We start from the raw sequence: 19,431 nt of genomic DNA on the forward strand, positions 1-19,431 counted from the left end.
AACCTATTCCTGTAAATGCTTAATCAGTGTAAGAAGTCCTTCTACTTTCAGTGGGACTTACTTATGTGAGCAAGAAACACAACTTTCAGGCTTCATTTCTTTATTATAAACTATATTTTAAAAAATAAATATATATTCCTAAGGGGATTGTGCTATTACTGGCAAAAAAACCCCAAACCACCTGAACACAGCTGAATGACTTATTCCTAAATGTGAAACCTAATAGGCAATGAATTCAAACTTCAGTGATTCTTTTTAAATTAATATTTTCATTTAATACTTCCTTCTTGAGTGCTTCCAGCTAAATGAGCTTTGGTAGCTCCATTGATGAAATAGTTGTGCCACACAAGCAAGTCTTGCTTAATTTCATTTCTGCCTTTCTGCAGTATAATATGGGGCAACATGCGAGGCACATGAAAATCAAGAAAGTCGCACTTCCTTTAAGTTGAAGTACTGGACAGTGAATCAGGCCACACAAATCCATTCTGTGAATAATAGGCAAAGAAATTTTCAGTAACTCTCAATAGGAATTGTATTAAATTATGTACTAATAAGTGTATGTCCTTTTAAGCTCTGTGTGGTCTTTAAGTGATAACACATATCACATTTGTGTATTAACTCATAGTGATGATTCCGAGCCACTTTTTCATATCTGAGTCCCAGAATATTGTGTAGGTTTTCCCTAAACATTTGTATTTACATAGCTCTTGATCGATCATACATTTATCTAGGTTTAAAACTGAGGCTAGATGTTTTGTGGTTAAATTTTAAGTGTGTCAGGTGGACTATAGATTGGTTTTCCCTCTGATCCACTTTATGTATAGCCCTGGTTTAGTTTATAAACAACTTCAGAGATCACAAAACTTGTTTTGATATATACTGGAGCTGAACATTTGATTTTCTCTATTTTCTTCTAGATGGATATCCCAGAAATGAAATTGAATACAAATGGAAGAAAACCTCTGTTGAAGTGGCAGATCCAAAATACTGGAGATTGTATCAATTTGCATTTGTAGGGTTACGAAATACAACTGAAATCTCTCATACCTTGTCTGGTAAGGCAAAGTGTCAAGTTTTATTTCATTTCATATCTATGCAGAACAAGACTAATAGATTAAAATACAACTGAAAACTGTTTTCAATGTTGTGTAAGTATTTTTTTCTTTTTTTTTTAATTTGTAGGTGATTATATTATTATGACAATTTTCTTTGATCTCAGCAGACGTATGGGATATTTTACTATTCAGACATACATTCCTTGTATTCTCACAGTTGTTCTTTCATGGGTGTCATTTTGGATCAATAAGGATGCAGTTCCTGCAAGGACTTCTCTGGGTAAGAATGTATTTTTTCAATCTTGAAGGGTTTGGTACTCCCCAGGAATACCAATCTGCAACGGGGAGTAAATTAACCACAGTTTATTCCCCTTCAGATTGTGACCATTGGTCACCCTTTCTCTTGAACTGCAAGATTAAGGGCAGGAGGATCCTGCTGTGGTTACACAGCAGGGCTTGCAGAGGGATTGTTGAGAATGGAAATCTGGAAATCCTGATCCAAGCCTTGAGAACCTGGTGTTGTTCACATAAATATTTTTTTTTCCTCCTTTATGTTCTTTTTGTCATATCCAGGGACAGCAATGTGGCAATCATTAGTGTGAAAGTATGTTTAAACTTCTCTTAGCGTCATGGAACATCTTGGCTGACCTGCTCAGCATGGTGTCAGTCTCCTGTGTTTGACAGTTTAGGTTTCATGTGCTGCCTTGCAGAAGAGCTGTAGACCCCACATAAAGCACGATAGACACGTGTGGTGGGTTGACCCTGGCTGGACAACAGGTGCCCACCAAAGTGGCTCTATCACTCCCCTCCTCAGCTGGACAGGGGAGAGGAAATATAACAAAAGGCTTGTGGGTGGAGATAAGGACAGGGAGAGATCATTCACCAGCTACTGTCACGGTAAAACATACTCGACTTGGGGAAAAAAATTAATTTAATTTATTACCAATCAAATCAGAGTAGGATAATGAGAAATATAAACCCAATCTTAAAATCACCTTCCCCCACTGCTCCCTTCTTCTTCGGTTCAACTCCACTCCCGATTTTCTCTACCTCCTCCCCCCAGCAGCACAGGGGGACGGGGAAGGGGGGTTGGGGTCAGTCCATCACACCTTGTCTCTGCCGCTCCTTCCTCCTCAGGGGCAGGAGTCCTCACACTCTTCCCCTGCTCCAGCGTGGGGTTTCTCCCATGGAAGACAGTTCTCCACGAAGTGCTCCAGCATGGGTCCCCTCCATGGGCTGCAGTCCTTCAGGCACAGACTACTTCAGTGTGGGTCCCCCACGGGGTCGCAAGTCCTGCCAGAAAACCTGCTCCAGCGTGGGCTCCTCTCTCCGTGGGCCCACAGGTCCTGCCAGGAGCCTGCTCCAGCGCGGGGTTCCCACGGGGTCACAGCCTCCTTCAGGAACCCACCTGCTCCGGCATGGGGTCTTTCCCGGGCTGCAGGTGGATATCTGCTCCACTGTGGACCTCCCTGGGCTGCAGGGGGACAGCCTGCCTCACCATGGCCTTCCCCACGGGCTGCAGGGGAATCTCTGGAGCATCTCCTCCCCATCCTTCTTAACTGACCTGGGGGCTACAGGGTTGTTTCTCTCACATATTTTCACTCCCATCTCTGGCTGCAGCTGCTGTTGCACAGCAACTTTTTTCCTTCTTAAATCTGTTATCCCAGAGGTGCTATCACCATCGCTGAAGGGCTCGGCCTTGGCCAGCGGCGGGTCCGTCTTGGAGCCGGCTGGCATTGGCTGTCGGATATAGGGGAAGCTTCTAGCAGCTTCTCACAGAAGCCACCCCTGTAGCTGCCTCACTATCAAAACCTTGCCACACAAACCCAGTACAACAGGGATGTGTGGAGTGCATAGGATACAGACTAGCAACTTTGAGCTTAGCAGTGACAGATGCTTTTAGTAAAACCAGTGACAGCAGTATGACCTATGTTGGGTGAAAGACCAAGAGCTGAGAGTGCATCTTAGGAAGAGAGAGATGTGAGTTATTTTTCCTCATCAGCTTATGGGATTGTGAACACACCATTCCCATGTTATAGGAGTGTTTCCTACCAGAAGGGTGAGTTCAGGCTTCAACTCCCTACCTTTCCCACTGAAACTGGACCATTGGGCAGTCAAGCCTGCAAGACTAATGAGTGAAGAGAGGAAGTAAGCAAAAATGAACATGGCTCAGTAGCCTAATGAAAAGGTAATGGAAGAAAAACTGAGTCTTGGATCTTAACTTTATGCTATTTAAAAGTACTGCAAAGCTCAGTGAAGAGAGCCTAAAATCTTGAATAAATAAGTGAAACTATCTCTCAGTAGTTTCAAATCTTGATTTAGAAATTTATTATAAGATTTCTTTGGCTGACTAATCATTGGACATCATTGTGGGTACCATCTGGAAAGACACTAGCTATAACAGGAAAAACTGTTGCATTGGCATCCTGCTAGTTCTGTATCCAGTTTGTTCTTTTTACAGAGTACTTTTTCTGTGCCATACACCTAGCAAGTTTGGCTTTGATCTCATGGTTAAGCTAGAGTTTTCATGCTCCCGCTTGAGCAGTACTAACCTTCACCTACTTGAGATGTACTATAAATGTTTGCTATATCATACTTACAGCTCCCTGCAGTTCTGAGCTCCTTTTGTATGAACATGCAGAAGCCATTGTTTGACAGATTGTAGGATGACTTTTCTCACATGCAGATGTTCCTGTGAAGAAGAAAGAGAATACCAGTCAAATAGACTGAATTTTATAGAAAAAAGAATGAGAAATTAAGACAAGAAAGCCAAAACTAAGCAAGGTCCATCATGGCAAGCAGTCGGGATGCTGTGGAAGGTTTGCTCCTTGTGGCTGCCCCCTGTATGCCTTTTGCATAGTGGAGGGGACTGGGAAAGTCCACGTCTCCTTTTGTCCTCTCTGAACAGAAGTCAGTAGGGGGAATGGTGGGTGTGACTTCCCAACTGGAGGTTGTGCTGGGGTCTGGTACACTGGAAAGGCTTGTGTCTTCTTCCTTATATGTTGAAAGAGCCTGGCAGATTGTGGTTTCCTAAAGCAAATGGTTTGGATGATTAAAGTTATTTAGATATTTAACTATGCAGAGAAATGCCTAATTGATTTTCAGAAGCATCTAGTGGGAGCGAAGCACTTTTGAAAACCTCTGTGGTTGTCTGTTTTCCCTTTTAGGCATGTGATTTCCTTGGGAAATCTGTTGCGATATCACTGCTGCTTTCCTGCTTCAGGATCAGTCCATAGTAACCCTTGATTCCATGCTTTGGTTTAAAAACCATAGACAGCCTTAGACTGGTGTAACACATTTTTTTGCAATAAGCCTGTGCACGTAAATAACAAATTATTTGTGTGTTCAAGTATTGCTCTCCAAAGGAAAGGTCACATCTTAATTTTGGACTACTATGAAAAACGCTTTGCATCTCCCTGAAGCATCAAATATAAGAAGAAAGTGTTAAACATGTTCTAAATGTTAAACCAGTGAAGAGGGGTATACTTGAGATTCTGAACACACCGCTATTAAGACCAGCTTGTTCTTTTAATTAACTTGTATGTAAGTGAATCAAGGGAAACATTTTCTATTACTTAAGACACAGTATTGAAAAAATACCTAGTAAAAAGGCCATGAAGGTCATCTAGTTTGATCTGCTACATGTCAGAAGTAAACAATCGAAAACATTATTTTTTCTCGTGTTTTCTGAAAGTTTGAAATCATTGATAAATAACACACCTTTTTTTCTGAATGTGTCCTTTTGTACATTTTAATCTTTCAAGAGCCAAAGGACTTTTTTTGTGTTTATAAAATTTTTGTGCTTATTTGTACCTGTTTGTCTATTGTATTTGGTTTATGTGTTCATTCTATAATAGATTCATAAAATTACACAAACCTTCTTGGTGTCATTGTTTATTCAGTGTGTGTTGAAAATGGGAGGGATTTAAACTGAAGGTGAAATGTGCTGCATTCTGTATGGTCCCACAGCGTCCACTGAATCCATAGGGATGGCTTCTTGCAGTAGCACCAGTGTGCGTGGGTGTGATCAGCGGTGAACCCTGCTGTGGCTCTGTTCTTGTATGCCTCATGAATGAAGGGCTAATTTTGAGGATTTTTTTTTTGTGACAATATGATTGGGTTACTTACACACTTCCCTCTTCCTGTCTTTTTTCTTTCTTTCTCAAACAGGCATTACAACGGTGCTGACCATGACAACACTGAGTACAATTGCTAGGAAGTCACTCCCAAAGGTTTCCTATGTGACAGCAATGGACCTTTTTGTCTCAGTTTGCTTCATTTTTGTGTTTGCTGCCTTGATGGAATATGGCACCTTGCATTACTTTACCAGCAACAGAAAAGGGGACAAAGGAAAAGAAAAGAAGGCAAAATCTAAGCCATCAGTAAGTTTAGCCAACCAAGAAGAAAAAGAAATACAGAATACTCTTTACTGTAGCATTAATTTCAAGAGACTGGTTCTTAAGTAGAAGGGCTAATGTTCTAAGATAATTAACACTAATAGTTACTTTATCATTTTTTTACAGCTGGAAGCTTGTACTAATTTTCTGTAAATACTACTAATGAACAAAGGTTTTAGATCATTTCACTCATCTGTGAATGAGAACACATGAGCCTAAGCTAGAGAGTGGTTTGGTATAACATTCCATGCTTACATGCCATGCCCAAGCCCTTGGTGCTTCTGGAGCTGCCCATGGAGTGTGTGCCCATGGAGACAGTTATGTCTGGACACAGTGCTTCTGAAAACAGCCCCTGGCAGAGAACCATAGATAAGACTGTAGCAGTAGAGATAATCTAAATGGACTGAAGGTATGAGGATTTGTTTGGATCTGCATAACCTAATTCGGGTCTTACCTCGCTAGCTTTGCAAAGGAAAAAGTGCTCATTGTTTGTCAGTGTTCTGACTCTCTTCCTCTTCAGAAATTAACTCTTTCTTTTCATTTACTTCCGTATTTCTTGCTGGTAAAATGAACCTTCTGCTTTTACAAGTTGATGTTTGTTTGGCGTGAATCCCCACATATCCCAGGAACAAGTATTATTCAATTTTAAGAGGCTTTCTGCTCATGTAATAAGAATACTGGAACTTCCAAAGAACCTATTGTTGGAAGCCAGTACAAATATTTAAAGCTAATCTTTAAACTAATAAAACATTGAGGTAAAGGCATTAAATAGCTTATTCATTCGAACACTAGTCTTAATATCTGAGGTATATTGTAGTCATCTTTTGGAGAGAATAAGCGGAAGGACAATGTATAAAGTCCCCTTCCAGATCATTTTGTCAAAGGAAGCCGGAGCATGGCTGAATCATAACGATCAGTTGTCTCTTCTGGGTGAAGGCTGAATACCACGTGTGTAAGATCAAACAGAAATTGAAATGAAATTACAGAAGCCCAGATATGGAAATGCAGAAGTCGTGTTATGAACCGTATCTGTTCTGCGACTAGTGTGGGAAAGCACTGACGCGCCCGTTTTGAGCAGAGCTGCTGTGGGAGACTGTCTTATGGGGGCACTGCCGAGCTGTTACGGCTTGATACCAGGGCAATGAAAGCCCTCACAGTTCATATGGTGAACTGGTCCGAGTGGATCAGCTGTGTATTTAGGACAAGGCTAATGGTGAAGGGTTAATACTGCCCTGTGCTGCCTTGGTTGGACATCGCTGCGATCCTCAGGGAATCCAGCGCAGCCAAGAGAACTGGAAAATGGATGGCTCAAACCTCTCTCCTGTTAGTGGTAGAAGCAAATGTAGGCACAATGGAAGGGATGGAAAACGGGCTTTGGCAAGGGCCACAACTGAGCAATGAGGGTAAAAGGTAACAGAGGCTGCAGAATTTGGGGGACTTCCCAGTGCTAGCATAGCAGATTCAATTTTAGGTTGTTGCAATGAGGTCTCAACAACACTTAGGGAACAGGGAGCGGAAACAGGTCTGCTCTCAGCGTGCACCACAAGGAGAAAAGGAAGAGGGGAGGCAGTACTGCTTATTCAAACCAGGGAGATATTGAAGATCAGCTGCTGGCAGATCAAAAGCCATTGAAGTGGTTTGCCAGTATACTCCACTGAATGGAGGAATGAGACTTTCCAGAATCTGTTCATACATCAGCCGTTTGTGCAATAATCTGCCAAATGCTTTGAGATTTTCAGTGCATATGACAATTTAAAATGTACAATAATTGTGAGATAGAAATTATGACATTTATTGATTAAATAGCTGGAGTTTGGACTAAGATTAAAATTAGCAATATAATGCTCAAAACACAGATCGGTTGTGTCTTACTATGTTCTTAAAGCATGCTTTTTGTTTTTAAGTAGTTGAAAACCAACCATCTTTTCACACAGAATTCTTTAAACATGTTTCAGCATGTTATGGCTATAAGACCATACTAGATAAGAGATTACTCCAAAAAAAGGGGGATTAAATTTAATATACTTAGATGCAAGGATTCTAATTTGATAAATAGGGTTTTTCTGGTAATGTTTTATAAAAAGCTACAAAATTTCTTGTTCCAAATAGAACAATTAAAGAAGCCATCTTATTAATTAATGGGAAGTTGTAGAGTTACAAATCCATATTTTATTTTATTTTTTCTCCTTTTATCTTTGTCAAAGACTTCTATTCATTCTGTTTCTCTTGTAGTTATATATATGTAACTCAAAAAAACAATTTAATTAAAATAGTCAGTTTAATTTCTTCTGAAAAGTTCTCATTTACAGGTGTTTTTTCCTTGTAAAACTTGCTTTGCATAGGTCTTCTATTTCTATTGCAAAATGCAATAAAAGCTTATTATTACAGGAACTAATGCCAATAAGATGCAATAAATGATCTTGTGAAAAAATGGTGAGATTTTACAAATGATTACAGCAGTTTTATTTTAAAAAATATGTGCTGGCATCATTCAAGAAAGGTAGTATGAATTGGCTAATGTAAATCCACATTAGTAAGGATAATGAGTTTGGGTAGGAAAGATTAAACTTAATTAGTTGTGGATCTTGTTCTGATCATTATTCCACCTGATGTAAATGCTTCACCTGTGTTATGATCTCTACAGATGATGGCTTTCTTTTGTACATGTATTAGTGTTAATGCAGAATAATTTGGGTTTGGTCCTATCAGAGTATATTATAAATGCTTCTCACTCTACATGGAGTTTTATCTACAGTATCAGTAGGCATGTACGTGAACAATCGGCACATAGTCCTGTATGTACACGTTATTTTATTATTTTTTTTTTACGTCTCCGCCAACTGATACAAGGTCATTTTCTTGTGAGGTGTTGGTCTTTTTCCCCCTTTTCCTTCATGTTGTCTCTTTCTTACACACATTTTATGCATTCCCTGTAGGTAGTTAGGCCTATAAGATGGCACTGTCTTTCTGCCTCTCCCAGGCCACCTCTTCAAACCTGTAGTTCAGTAGCCAGCTTCAGTCTGTGCTGGTGACATGAGCAGTGAAAAGCAGTACTGTTATTTTTTCCTCCTCCCATGGTGTTTCTGAGTTGGGGATTCCTATTTTACCCCACTCGTAGAAACGAATCATTCCATGAATCTTACATTGACAGAACCAACAGTCAGAAAATTCTTGTAAAGCCAGGTTAGGCATGAATCAAAAATAAGCATCTTTCCCTATGTATCTTCAACAAAATAATAATTTTGTAAGTTAAAAAAAATAATTGAACTTACTTTTTATGTTTCATAAAAATAAGCCCTGTTTGTAATGCCTCAAATTAGGGTGAAGAAGCATGTAACTACTGTTTGTTAGTATTGCCAGTATATTATCATAACTGGGAAGAATAATGAGGTCCTTTAGGATGATAATTAGCTCCCTAGGTCGTCATGTCTAAAAAGTATTGAAACAGCAGTCTGTTTGAAATTTCCTCTGGTAAAGACACTTATTAGATAAAGCTATTTGAAAACGTGGTGGATGCTGCACTGCTTTAACATCACCCCTTGGGACATTGGGTAAAATGTCCCTGCAGCAATAAGAGTGCCTCCTTAACTATGTATAGAGATCTGTGTACTGGCCAAAGTAATTCCCTGGAAGTGGGACAACAGGACTCTAAAACATAACAAGAATCTAAATGATGTGGCTTCCTGCTTTACATATTTTTTTTTTTCATATTTTTTCATTGCCTATCATGTATAATTGTTTAAGAAAGATTCTTCTCTACACTTCCAGTTAGTTCCTCTGACTGCATCCTTTCCTGCTGTATTCCTTACATGACAAATTATGGAGAAGGTAGAAAAACGAGAAGACAATGTAAGAGTAGTATTGGTATAACCCCTGTCTTCAGTCTGAAGATTCTAGAGGAGATGCTAAAGGTGGGGGGGCTGTTGAAAGAAAGAGGATTGTGGAGTAGTTTAAAAAGGCCATGAGATTTAGAAAGATAAAAAAGGACAGATAGAGAAAGAGACTGTCTTTTGAAATATTCAGGAAAACAAGGATGAAGAGTGAAGAACTGCTTGGAAACAAAATAATAAAAGGGGAAAGACGGGCTGTGGTAGCACAAGTAACAGGAAGGCGAAAAGGCAAAAATTGCAAGAAAGGGAATATCAAACAGTATATGTAATAGGCAATAAGGCACCCAGATTTTTTTCTATGAAAATGATTTATGAACCCTAACATCTGTTACACTGAGTTTTTACGAGATTGCAAAGGGTTGAGTTATGCACATGGAAAGTAAAAGTAAGAATTAAGAGCTGAATTAACCAGTTTCACTGGCTTGAATGGCATTGTCCTAAAGAGTCTTGTGTCTTGGTTTCTAAAGGCAGGCCGTATTGTGTAGGGATTGAACATCAGAAGGTGAGATGACATAGCCTGGCCCTATGTGTCTCAGTCTCTTAAACTTCACCAGTGACACTGTGCTAATCCCATTAGCTCTTTTTTTGGTGAAAATGTAGCTTCCAGAAACACATCCAGTCTTGTTCTAAAGACTCCAAATGATGGGAGAACCATCATTCCCTTGGTAGTCATGCTCATAGCCTGCTTGTGGACTTGCTTGTGACCCAGTTGTCAAGCTGTGACTGACTTCAAAATGTTCATTTGTGTTGTGTAGATGGGATCAGCTAACCCTGTCTGTGTAACTAATTATCCGCTATTCCCAAATCCCAGCACAGCCCAGTTTTCACTGTGGCAGGTGAAAATAATTCATGATCTTTTGCCTGCATGAGCTAATTATATGCATCAGTTCATAATTCACAAAGCTCCCCAAACTGTTTTCTTTAATAGTAGAATTTCTGTATATTGTACTGAAGGTGCTAATACTGGCCTTTGCTAAGGAAAGCCTATGGAATTGTTTAACATGAGGATAAAAAAACCCACAAATCTATATTTTTCTTTTTTGTTTTTCTTAAGAAACCACCTGCCATTGCTGTTCGACCTGGATCAACACTAATTCCAATTAATAACATTAATCATCTCCCTGAACGTGATGATGATTATGGATATGAGTGCCTAGAAGGGAAAGACTGTGCTAGCTTCTTTTGTTGTTTTGAAGACTGCCGCACAGGATCTTGGAGAGAAGGAAGAATACACATCCGCATTGCAAAAATTGACTCCTATTCTCGAATCTTCTTTCCAACTGCCTTTGCATTGTTCAATCTTGTTTACTGGATTGGCTATCTTTATCTATAAATTTCAGAGATTTGACAAACTCAGAAAAAAATGCTAATTGAACAGTCATTAACATTTTTCAGTGAGTAATCAAAGATTAGAGCTGGTCCAAAATGACTCAGATTGTTCGGATGCTTTGAAAATTTGAAACAATGAGAGGAAATATGGTGATGTAGTCTCCCTCTTGTGATCAACTATAGAACTGATATTGGTATTTCAAAAGAAATTTTAAAAATAAATATCCCTAACGTTTAACTTGTCTGAATATACACTTTTTTTGTCCAGCTCTAACAAAATGCAGAGTCAAGAGGCTATGTTATTTAACTGGACAGTTCTACATAAGCTTTCAATTTTAATCCTAAAGATAATGCAGATTAATTTTGTAGCATCTCTTACACCTTTACAAAGAAAGCCTTAATAAAATGGGATTAGTTATTCTCATCCATTTCATCCATAAGGTGATGAATTTATTAATCCCTGATTTAAAAAAGTTGAAATGGAACATTTCTATTTTTCAACCAGCCATTTGTTCTCTGCAGTATGTTAAAAAGAGTGATTAAGTCATAATTAATCACATTCAGATTCATACAGAATACAGAGATTAGAGCAGCAAGAAATGGATATATCACAAAAAACCCAAGGGTAATTCTGAGCTTGTCTTATCCTGACCATTGATACAGGCTTTTGGCTTTCAACCTTAGATTACATTTATGTCTGTGCTCTATCTGCTGTTACTTCACTGTTGTGAGTTCCCCAAAGTTCTCCAAGAGGGCTACAACTCTCAAAAATTCCTACCCAGCTGCCATTGCTTGCTCATTTCATGGAAAACAGACTGATGTTGGCTGAGATTCTGGCCACTAAACTTACTGCTCTTCACATCCTCCCCATTCACCTGTCCTTTGTCTGATTCATACTCAGGGCCACAGAAGAAGTTGTAACTCTACATTCGGTAGAATTTGTACCATCAGAGTTTGGAAAACCTGTAACAGTTCTATAGTCATTCTATTCAAAGCCGCTATGTTAAATCTCCAGCCCTAAGAGTGTAGTGTGTGACCTGCTCCACTCTGCATACAGTACGATTTTGTAGATTCTGCTTGTTACTGCATATGCTACTCACTGAGCCAGAGCCAAATGGTATGAATTTACTGAACTGTGTTATGGATTGCTGTGTAATTACCACCTTGATATTTATTTGTTTCTAATGGAAAAGCCCTGTTATGAGGGGGGAGGGGAATTACGATAATCCTTATGCATTGCAGATCCTTCTCCAAGATGGGATGTGGCACCACAAAAATCATAGGACCAGTTCTCCAGCCTTTCTGTGGTCAGAGCTTCTGTTCACTTTGGTAGCAATTCTTCAGTAGCAGCCTTTCTGGACTGACTTCTCTGTGTTGACTATTGCTGGCTGGCAGCATTTAGTATCTCATTTCTATTTTTAAATCCATTGTCTTCATTATGGAAAAGTGCAGTGTTCCTCCTTTCTTAAAAAGAAACTGGTCTCAAGTGAGCTTGCAAAAATCACTGTAAAATTAAGATATGCATTAAGTAAAAGTCAGAATTACTCAGAAGACCTTACAGATCTTTAAAGAGGATTAATGGGATTAGTATTTGGCTGTAGGTAAGGATGTTCAGTACTGGAGATAAAGACATGATTAATAGCTAATAATAGAAAATGATACATGATGGACCCCCCCCCCCCCCCATATTTCTGTTGAATGTGCTCCCTTCTCTGAGTTTCTCAGAAAAGATTAATGTATTTTTATATTCTAGTTGGTACCAGACATAATAAGATATGATATGCAATACACATTTCAGATGAAATGTGACTGCAGTGTTCAGCCCTGAAGTTTAATAGAGAATGCAAGACTATGTGCAGTGATTCTGGAAGAAAGTGTGACAGAGAAGATCCCATTTTAATGCAAACTTTATTTCAGTATTTAGCTGACAAAATATGAAAGTGGTTGAGAGAATCTGAAAGCCTGCTGTTGAGGTTGGCTGACATTATTTGTTGCATGACCTTTCTGAGCACCACCTTCTTCTGACTGTTGGACTGAGCCTAGAAGTGTGGCATCATTAACAACACTGATCTGCTATAATTTATTGTTTCTTTAGAGTCTCATTTTCAGAAAATGTTCAGTACAATGGAAATGTGTCAGTTTTAATTCCATAGTGCAGTTTGATGCTTTTTGACAGCACACAAAACACATTCCTCTGTAGGAGGGATGAAGGTGGCTTCAGCAGCAATATGTTGGATGTGTACTTGAAAAGATGTCTACTCAGTATACAAGGCCCAGATTTTGTGAGCTCCTGAGTTTCATTAATTCACCTTTAAACAAAAGGAACTTGAAAGAACTTGGCTCTTCACAAGAGGAAATACAAATTTCACAGCCTGCTCTCCTCTGGCACATCTAGTTAGCTTTTTCTATTCATGTGGTTGTCAGTTGCCAGTCAGCCTCCAGTGACTGAATTGGAGAACAGAAAACATCCAGAATTGGCAAGGGATGGATAAGAAGTCTTTCATCTCTAATTTCTATGAAACAATGTAATGGAGTATTAAACCTATTGAATGTTATGGCTGTTTGGCTTATGGATACACTTGCTTCTGTCTGTTGACAAACTTTTCTGTGTACTTCATTTGTTTCTGATGAAATAATTTTAGTTTCCCATAGTACTGTGAGTGCAAATAGAAATGGGAATGCAGTGAACTGTAACATGGCATGTAATAAATGTGTTATTTTAGTGCTTTGTGTTTTCTTTCTAATCTGCATGTAAACAGTTGATTCCCAGAAATCTAAGTGATACTCAAAAAAATGACAAGAAACAGAGACTATAATTACTTGGACTTAGATGCTGCAATCATTTTTCAGATCTACCTGGATAAAAGTTCATTTACTGATAGTTGGGAGCACAGTATTTGGAGTCATATTATTCTGACCATTACTGCTTAAGCACATGCTTAAACCTATTCCTAATCAGTACTGTACTTAGACCAGAATTCAAAAAAGCATGTGCTTATGTACTGTCATAAAGAGTGATGCTATCCTGAATTGATGCCATTAACACATGCTTAATTTGCACTAATTTCAGTAATGAGTGTTCAGTAGCTCAAATGATTGAACATTAAGGGTGTAAGCCAGACCCTCTTCCATAAGAAGTTTTCTCACTGAAAGAGAGGGATGTAAGAGGAGAAATTGCCATAACGGCGGAGAGGTGAAAAAGTCTAGGCAAACGGTTTTACACTGCACGTATCTTAGGCATCTCCTGAAATGTATTCAAAAAAAGATACTGTTCCTTGATATTTCTGTATTAGTGTTCACCACTTGTCTGTTTTAGTAGTGAGTACAGCTCAGTGTGTTATTTTTTGGTAAGGTTTTGTCTATGATTGTACCTCACTGATCTTCAGTGCATGTCTTCTGTGTCTAAATGAATCTGTTTTATGTAGTGTCAGTGCAACCAAAGCATGAGCTCTGGGTAACGTATTTTATATTCACATGTTGATGTGCTTCAAAGGCTTTAACCTTATCCGGTTTTCTGACATTCAGAGACATAGGATTGTGTAAGACTTTGAAGGAGAATCACCTCCAGCATGGTTTTTATAATTTTCTGTTGCTTATTTGCTATGGTAGTAAAAGAATTGTTAAGAATTGATATATGAACTGTGCTTTGTAATTTGTGAACACCTTTGACCTTTCAATTGAAAGCCCACCAGGAGGAGTTTGGATTTAAATATCTATCTGCCTAAAGTGAGATATGTTTTCTTTAATTGCATCATTCATCATTTCAGTTTACTGTTTCCAAATACCTGAGAATTAGAATGCATTCAATCATTGAGTCCGTCTCTCCTTCAGGGATTGGGAAAGGTAGATTTCGATTATGCCAGGCATGAACTAGGGTAGCCTAGGGAACTAGGCTTCCCTAGAACTAGGGAAGTTGGTAAGAGTTTCTGGTTAAACGCAAGGGTGATTTTTGCCTGTGAGACTATAATTTGAAACAGGGTGCATGCTTTCTTTCAGAAAATGGATGTGTGTTGTGACTTCCAGAACAATGGAAAAGCATCCCTGCACTTCATGTTTTATCTTTGCACAGGAGGGGTTTCACTGAGCTGACTGTCCTGTTGTGAGGCACTGAGGTATTCTCCGTGTGGTATAGGGGGACGGTTTTGATTGCACTCCTGGACAAGGTGTCTAAATCTTGTCACAGGGCTCAATATTGTGGGTTCTGAGTTGTCTTTTGGATCTGTTATGATGCTGGTGAAAAGGCAGTGAATACTATACTTTCGATTCTGATTCCTATTAAATCTCACTGAGAAAGCCAGAACATTAATGAAGGTGTTAGAGGAAATCTCAGACAGCCCATGGAGGTAGGAGATTAGCTGATACTGTAATAGATTAAAGGATCTAGCCCCTTTTTCCATAGGTGGGTCTTGTTGCCCGCTAGCAATATATTGTTTCTAAAAAAAATTTAAAAGTGTCATGTTATTTTAAGGGCAAAAAAAAATCTGTAAAATTTCTGGGCAATCTCATTCCCCTTCCCAGTGACAAATCTTGCTTTGCCTGCAAATTTTGCTTGGGGTAGATCAACATTACTTGAGCTGTGTGAGGAGAGCCATGGGGGATGTAAGATGGAAGACCTGTAAACTGTTCTACCTTGTTCTTCCTCTCAGTTCCTTTTCTTAGTCAAGAAAAGAGTTTCAGAAGAGTAGGTGTATGGCATGTGTAAATGAGGACAATTTTGCTACTGACAACAGGGCCTGAGTCCCACTAGCTGACAGGATCAAGAGAGACAGGAGTCTGCTTGCAGTAATAAGGCTTCTCTTTTGTAAGTCTTTGTAGTAGCTGCTTTTCCATACATCTCTGCATGTACCTGAGACTCAAACATTTTTTCAGGTTGGAAGCAATTCTTTTGTGTGTTTCTGGCTTCACAGAATGATCTCTATCATCAGGGTCTGAGCCTTGCTGAATTCAAAAGAAGAGGTTTCCTCTTGAAGTTTCCCTGTCCAGGTGTTGCAGGTAGGAGATGTCTTGCCACCAAATATTGGGCAAGTGATTTTCAGTTCATCCTTCTGAAGAGGCAGACTGGCTCTATAGGGTGGCATTAAGATTGCTTTGTCATTTAGAATTGAAAAGGTTGAAGGCTGTTAACAGCAGTGACCAGTACTGCCCCCACAGAGGATATATTTTGCCAACTCAATATTTAAAAACAAAACCCAAAACCAGCTACTGTGGGTGGGAAGTGAGGATGAGTCATTATTTCACTGCAGATGTCTTATTTCCCCTTGAATTGTTTTATCTCCTTAGGAAGACAGTAAATAGGAATCTTTTGGCTTGTGAAATCTGCAGAAAAAAGGTCATGGTCATTTTAAACAGGTAAAGTCCTGTTTGTCCCTCTGCATAGGAGCAGGAACAATGAAGGCACTTGCACTATGGCTCAGATTTTCCAAGATAGGTAAATGTGGACATTTAGATATTCATAGGCCCAATGTAAATATACAATCTGTGTTCATGCTTTAGTCACTGAAAACTTAATGGTTTGTGCGTCTTCACAGTATCTTTTTTATTTCCCACTGTTGTCCACTGTGAATGCTTAGACTTTTTGTGTGAACAAGAAGGGTTGCATTATGATACCTCTCTTTACAGTTTAAATTGCTATTGCATACAAATACTTCCTTAAATGAAACGGAAGGATCAGAATCTGGCAATCTCATGGTGATTCCTATCTTGAAAAATCTAATATTTGTTCTTAATTGCTGTTTCCAATTAAATAAACAATAGTGCTATGATTTGTATGCTACTTCATTAAAGTTTTATAAGCAATTACAATGTATGGTCTAAAACCTAAATTTACAGAAATATCCTTCAAAAATAACACTTGTTGATTTATTATGTGTCTCAGCATTTGTTATATTGAGGTTCCATTATTCAAATACACTCTTAATGCAAGTCTCTGTCTCGGCATCTATAGCTCACATAGTGTTTCAGTGATTCACAGTTTGCCCTTTACTAGTGCATCCTTTTTTTTACTTCTGTTTTTAAAAAATGCTGGTATTTTTAACTACCCAAGTGAACATTCATTCCATGCATTTAATTTGATAGTGTTTTGGCACCAGTGGACAATGTTGCAATATTATGCATCAGTGTTCCTTTAAAAATTATTCATTAAAGCCCTTGTGGTTAGCTTACTGAAAAAAATATGGAACATTAAGATAAATTTTGTAACTCTCAATGCTGCTCCTAAGGATTATATATAAAATACATGTTATTGATGCAAATTTATTCTTGCATTTCAGTTTTCTGTCCAGAAGCCTTCTCAGTTGGGCTAATATTATTATTACAAGTGTGCTGATATTTACAGTCCTACTCAGTTATTTGGTACTTTTCCAATAGCCTTGGTATGCATTCATCCATTATTCTATTCAATTACCTAGAAACATCAAGGTATCTTCACAGGCTTTTAATGCAATTAAGCCATAACCTCTTCAGCCTCTCTTAAAATACCATAATCTTTCATGTGCAATGCCAAAACTAAAGCATTCACAGGTATTAAATTGATTGTTACTTGCTTCTCCATTTTTATAAAGTCTGTCTGCCAGGTTAGAGTGAAACATTGATATTATAATTTTAATATTTGACAACATTATTAATGAGCATGGCTGAACCAGAAGCCTTCAGAGATGATAAACTGGTGATGCTCTTGGCTAAATCCCATACAACTGAGACTTTGTGAGTGTGGTGGAAATTATATTGGCAATGGCAAAGACATATGTATATATATCCATATGTAGACTGGAAAAAAAGATATGAAAATTTTTACATATACATCAAGTTCTGTTTGTCATTTTAACAAGCTTTCCCCCCTGCCCCTAAAATTTATGTTCTAAATGTGACCAGAAAGGTCCTGAAAAAAAAACATTTAGGTTTGCACAGTTAGAATGTAGAAGTGGTTCAGAAGCTTAAAATAATTATGGCTCCATTTGATAGGTCTTGTGGATTCATTTTTAATTTAACTCCTTTTCACTAAAGAAGAAAGGGAGAACACATAAGTTCTGGTTGAAGATAGGCATTGATATCACTGAAGGTAAACATGAAAATTCCCTCTTTGTTGAAAAGTTGATTTATAGATATAGGTAGAAGCAAATTTCTTCAGTGCTGAGGAAGTTGCTGTGATTGCATTTGTGGAGTAGATGGATTCTGGACTTTATTTTGAGAACTCTATTGCTACCATGGTAAAAGATTGACTCAAGAGTTTTATATATCTTAGTATACCATTAGTTTTGGGATGCCTCATTTTCTGATGTGCACATTAAGACACATGAAAAAGACCTGCTTTTGAGATCATGAATGTTTAGCCCTTTCTAAAAATAATCCTTTAAACTTTCAGTTTAAAGCATTCCAAAAGTGAGTAACTAGGCATCAATGATACTGTTTTAAATAAATGTAAAGTTTAGATTGCTATAGAATACTGCAGGAAGTTCAAATATGGTTCAAGGCTAGAATTTTGTAGCCTTTTGTTCTCTCTTGCCTGTGGGATTTTTATTTTATTTTTTTTAAAATTTTCTTGAGGTCTGGGGAGAGATGAAAGCAAATAGAGGGATTTCACCCTATGGGGTTTTTTTGACAACAGTATACCTCATGCAGAATAGTACATCAGCTGCTAAAAGCTGATTTTATTTGAGGACTGGTGAGACTTTGAGACTGATGACAAGAATAATACTAACAAGCTCAGAAAGGAGATGCTTATGGCCCTCATTATGAGAAGGGGTTTGGCTGCTCAAGGCTTTGAAAACAGAATTTCTGAAGTAAGATTATGGGAGAGAGCTGGCTGATAAGGACTTCTAGAAAAAACAAAATTTCAGAAACCTCTTGCCAGGAGAAGACTGACAGTAGTCCGAAGGAGAGGATTTATAGCTCATGACTCTACTGTGAATGTTAATGTCTATTGAATTTTCATATAAATGTTGGACTAGTCCTTGTGCATTGAGTGGAAATGTGCTTGCACCCTGGTGCATGGTTCATACAGATGTTTCTGAGATGTAGCCTGTAATCTTCTAACTGTAAAACTCTGAAAGCCATAGTCTTAAAAATAAAATAAATAAAAACCCCACCATTGAATATCATGTGTTCTGTGCAAAATGAACAGATTAGATGTTTGTGCTCTGATGTCTCTTAAACTGATAAGAATCAAGGAAGTTTCAACACTGAACTTTGTAGAACAGTTGTAATGCATTGTTTTTACTGTATCTGCTGTGAAGTTGATTGGTTACACTGTGAAAAAATAAATAGTGCCTGGCTACTTACTTTCTGAAGTTATTTATTTTCTGCATAACGTACATTCTTTTCTCTTTAGGACCATGATGATAATAGTCATTCTGGTGAAAACAGTCTCATATACTGCTCTGATTGAGAACAATGCCTTTACTTGCTTTAAAATTTTTCCATCCTTCCTCCCTCCTTTCCTCTCCTCTTTCCCTCTCTTTCCTTCCTGAAATAATAATATAAATAGAACAGCAGTCATCTCACAGAAGTAAAGCTCTGGAGCTAAAATTCCACTTTATCAGGCATTTTGGTTGGGACCAGTTTTATAGCATGAAAGATGTTTTGCTTGTTACTGACAAGAGGAGTGATCCTGCTCTCGCCCACAACCCCTTCGCTTCTGTGAGCGCTAGTCCGGCTCTCCTTCCCCTTCCAGGATCTCTCATGGCCACGATGTGTGGCTCCCTCTTCTTTGTCTTGTCTGTCATTTTAGAAGAAGTTGTAACTTTCTATTAGATGTGCCATGGG

The 19,431-nt window shown here is 38.4% G+C and overlaps 1 protein-coding gene across 1 annotated transcript in view; it reads left to right on the forward strand.

The window, feature by feature from the left end:
* Positions 1-16,846, forward strand: part of GABRG1 (gamma-aminobutyric acid type A receptor subunit gamma1) — a 64,008-nt gene extending 47,162 nt beyond the window's left edge. The window contains exons 6-9 of the mRNA XM_049834668.1: positions 918-1,055; positions 1,183-1,335; positions 5,226-5,437; positions 10,397-16,846. Coding sequence (XP_049690625.1) covers positions 918-1,055; positions 1,183-1,335; positions 5,226-5,437; positions 10,397-10,675 — 782 coding nt within the window. The 3' untranslated portion in view covers positions 10,676-16,846. The remainder of the gene's footprint in view (positions 1-917; positions 1,056-1,182; positions 1,336-5,225; positions 5,438-10,396) is intronic.
* Positions 16,847-19,431: the final 2,585 nt, after the last annotated feature.

The sequence above is a fragment of the Accipiter gentilis genome, chromosome 3, assembly GCF_929443795.1.
Source record: "Accipiter gentilis chromosome 3, bAccGen1.1, whole genome shotgun sequence".
Taxonomy (NCBI): domain Eukaryota; kingdom Metazoa; phylum Chordata; class Aves; order Accipitriformes; family Accipitridae; genus Astur; species Astur gentilis.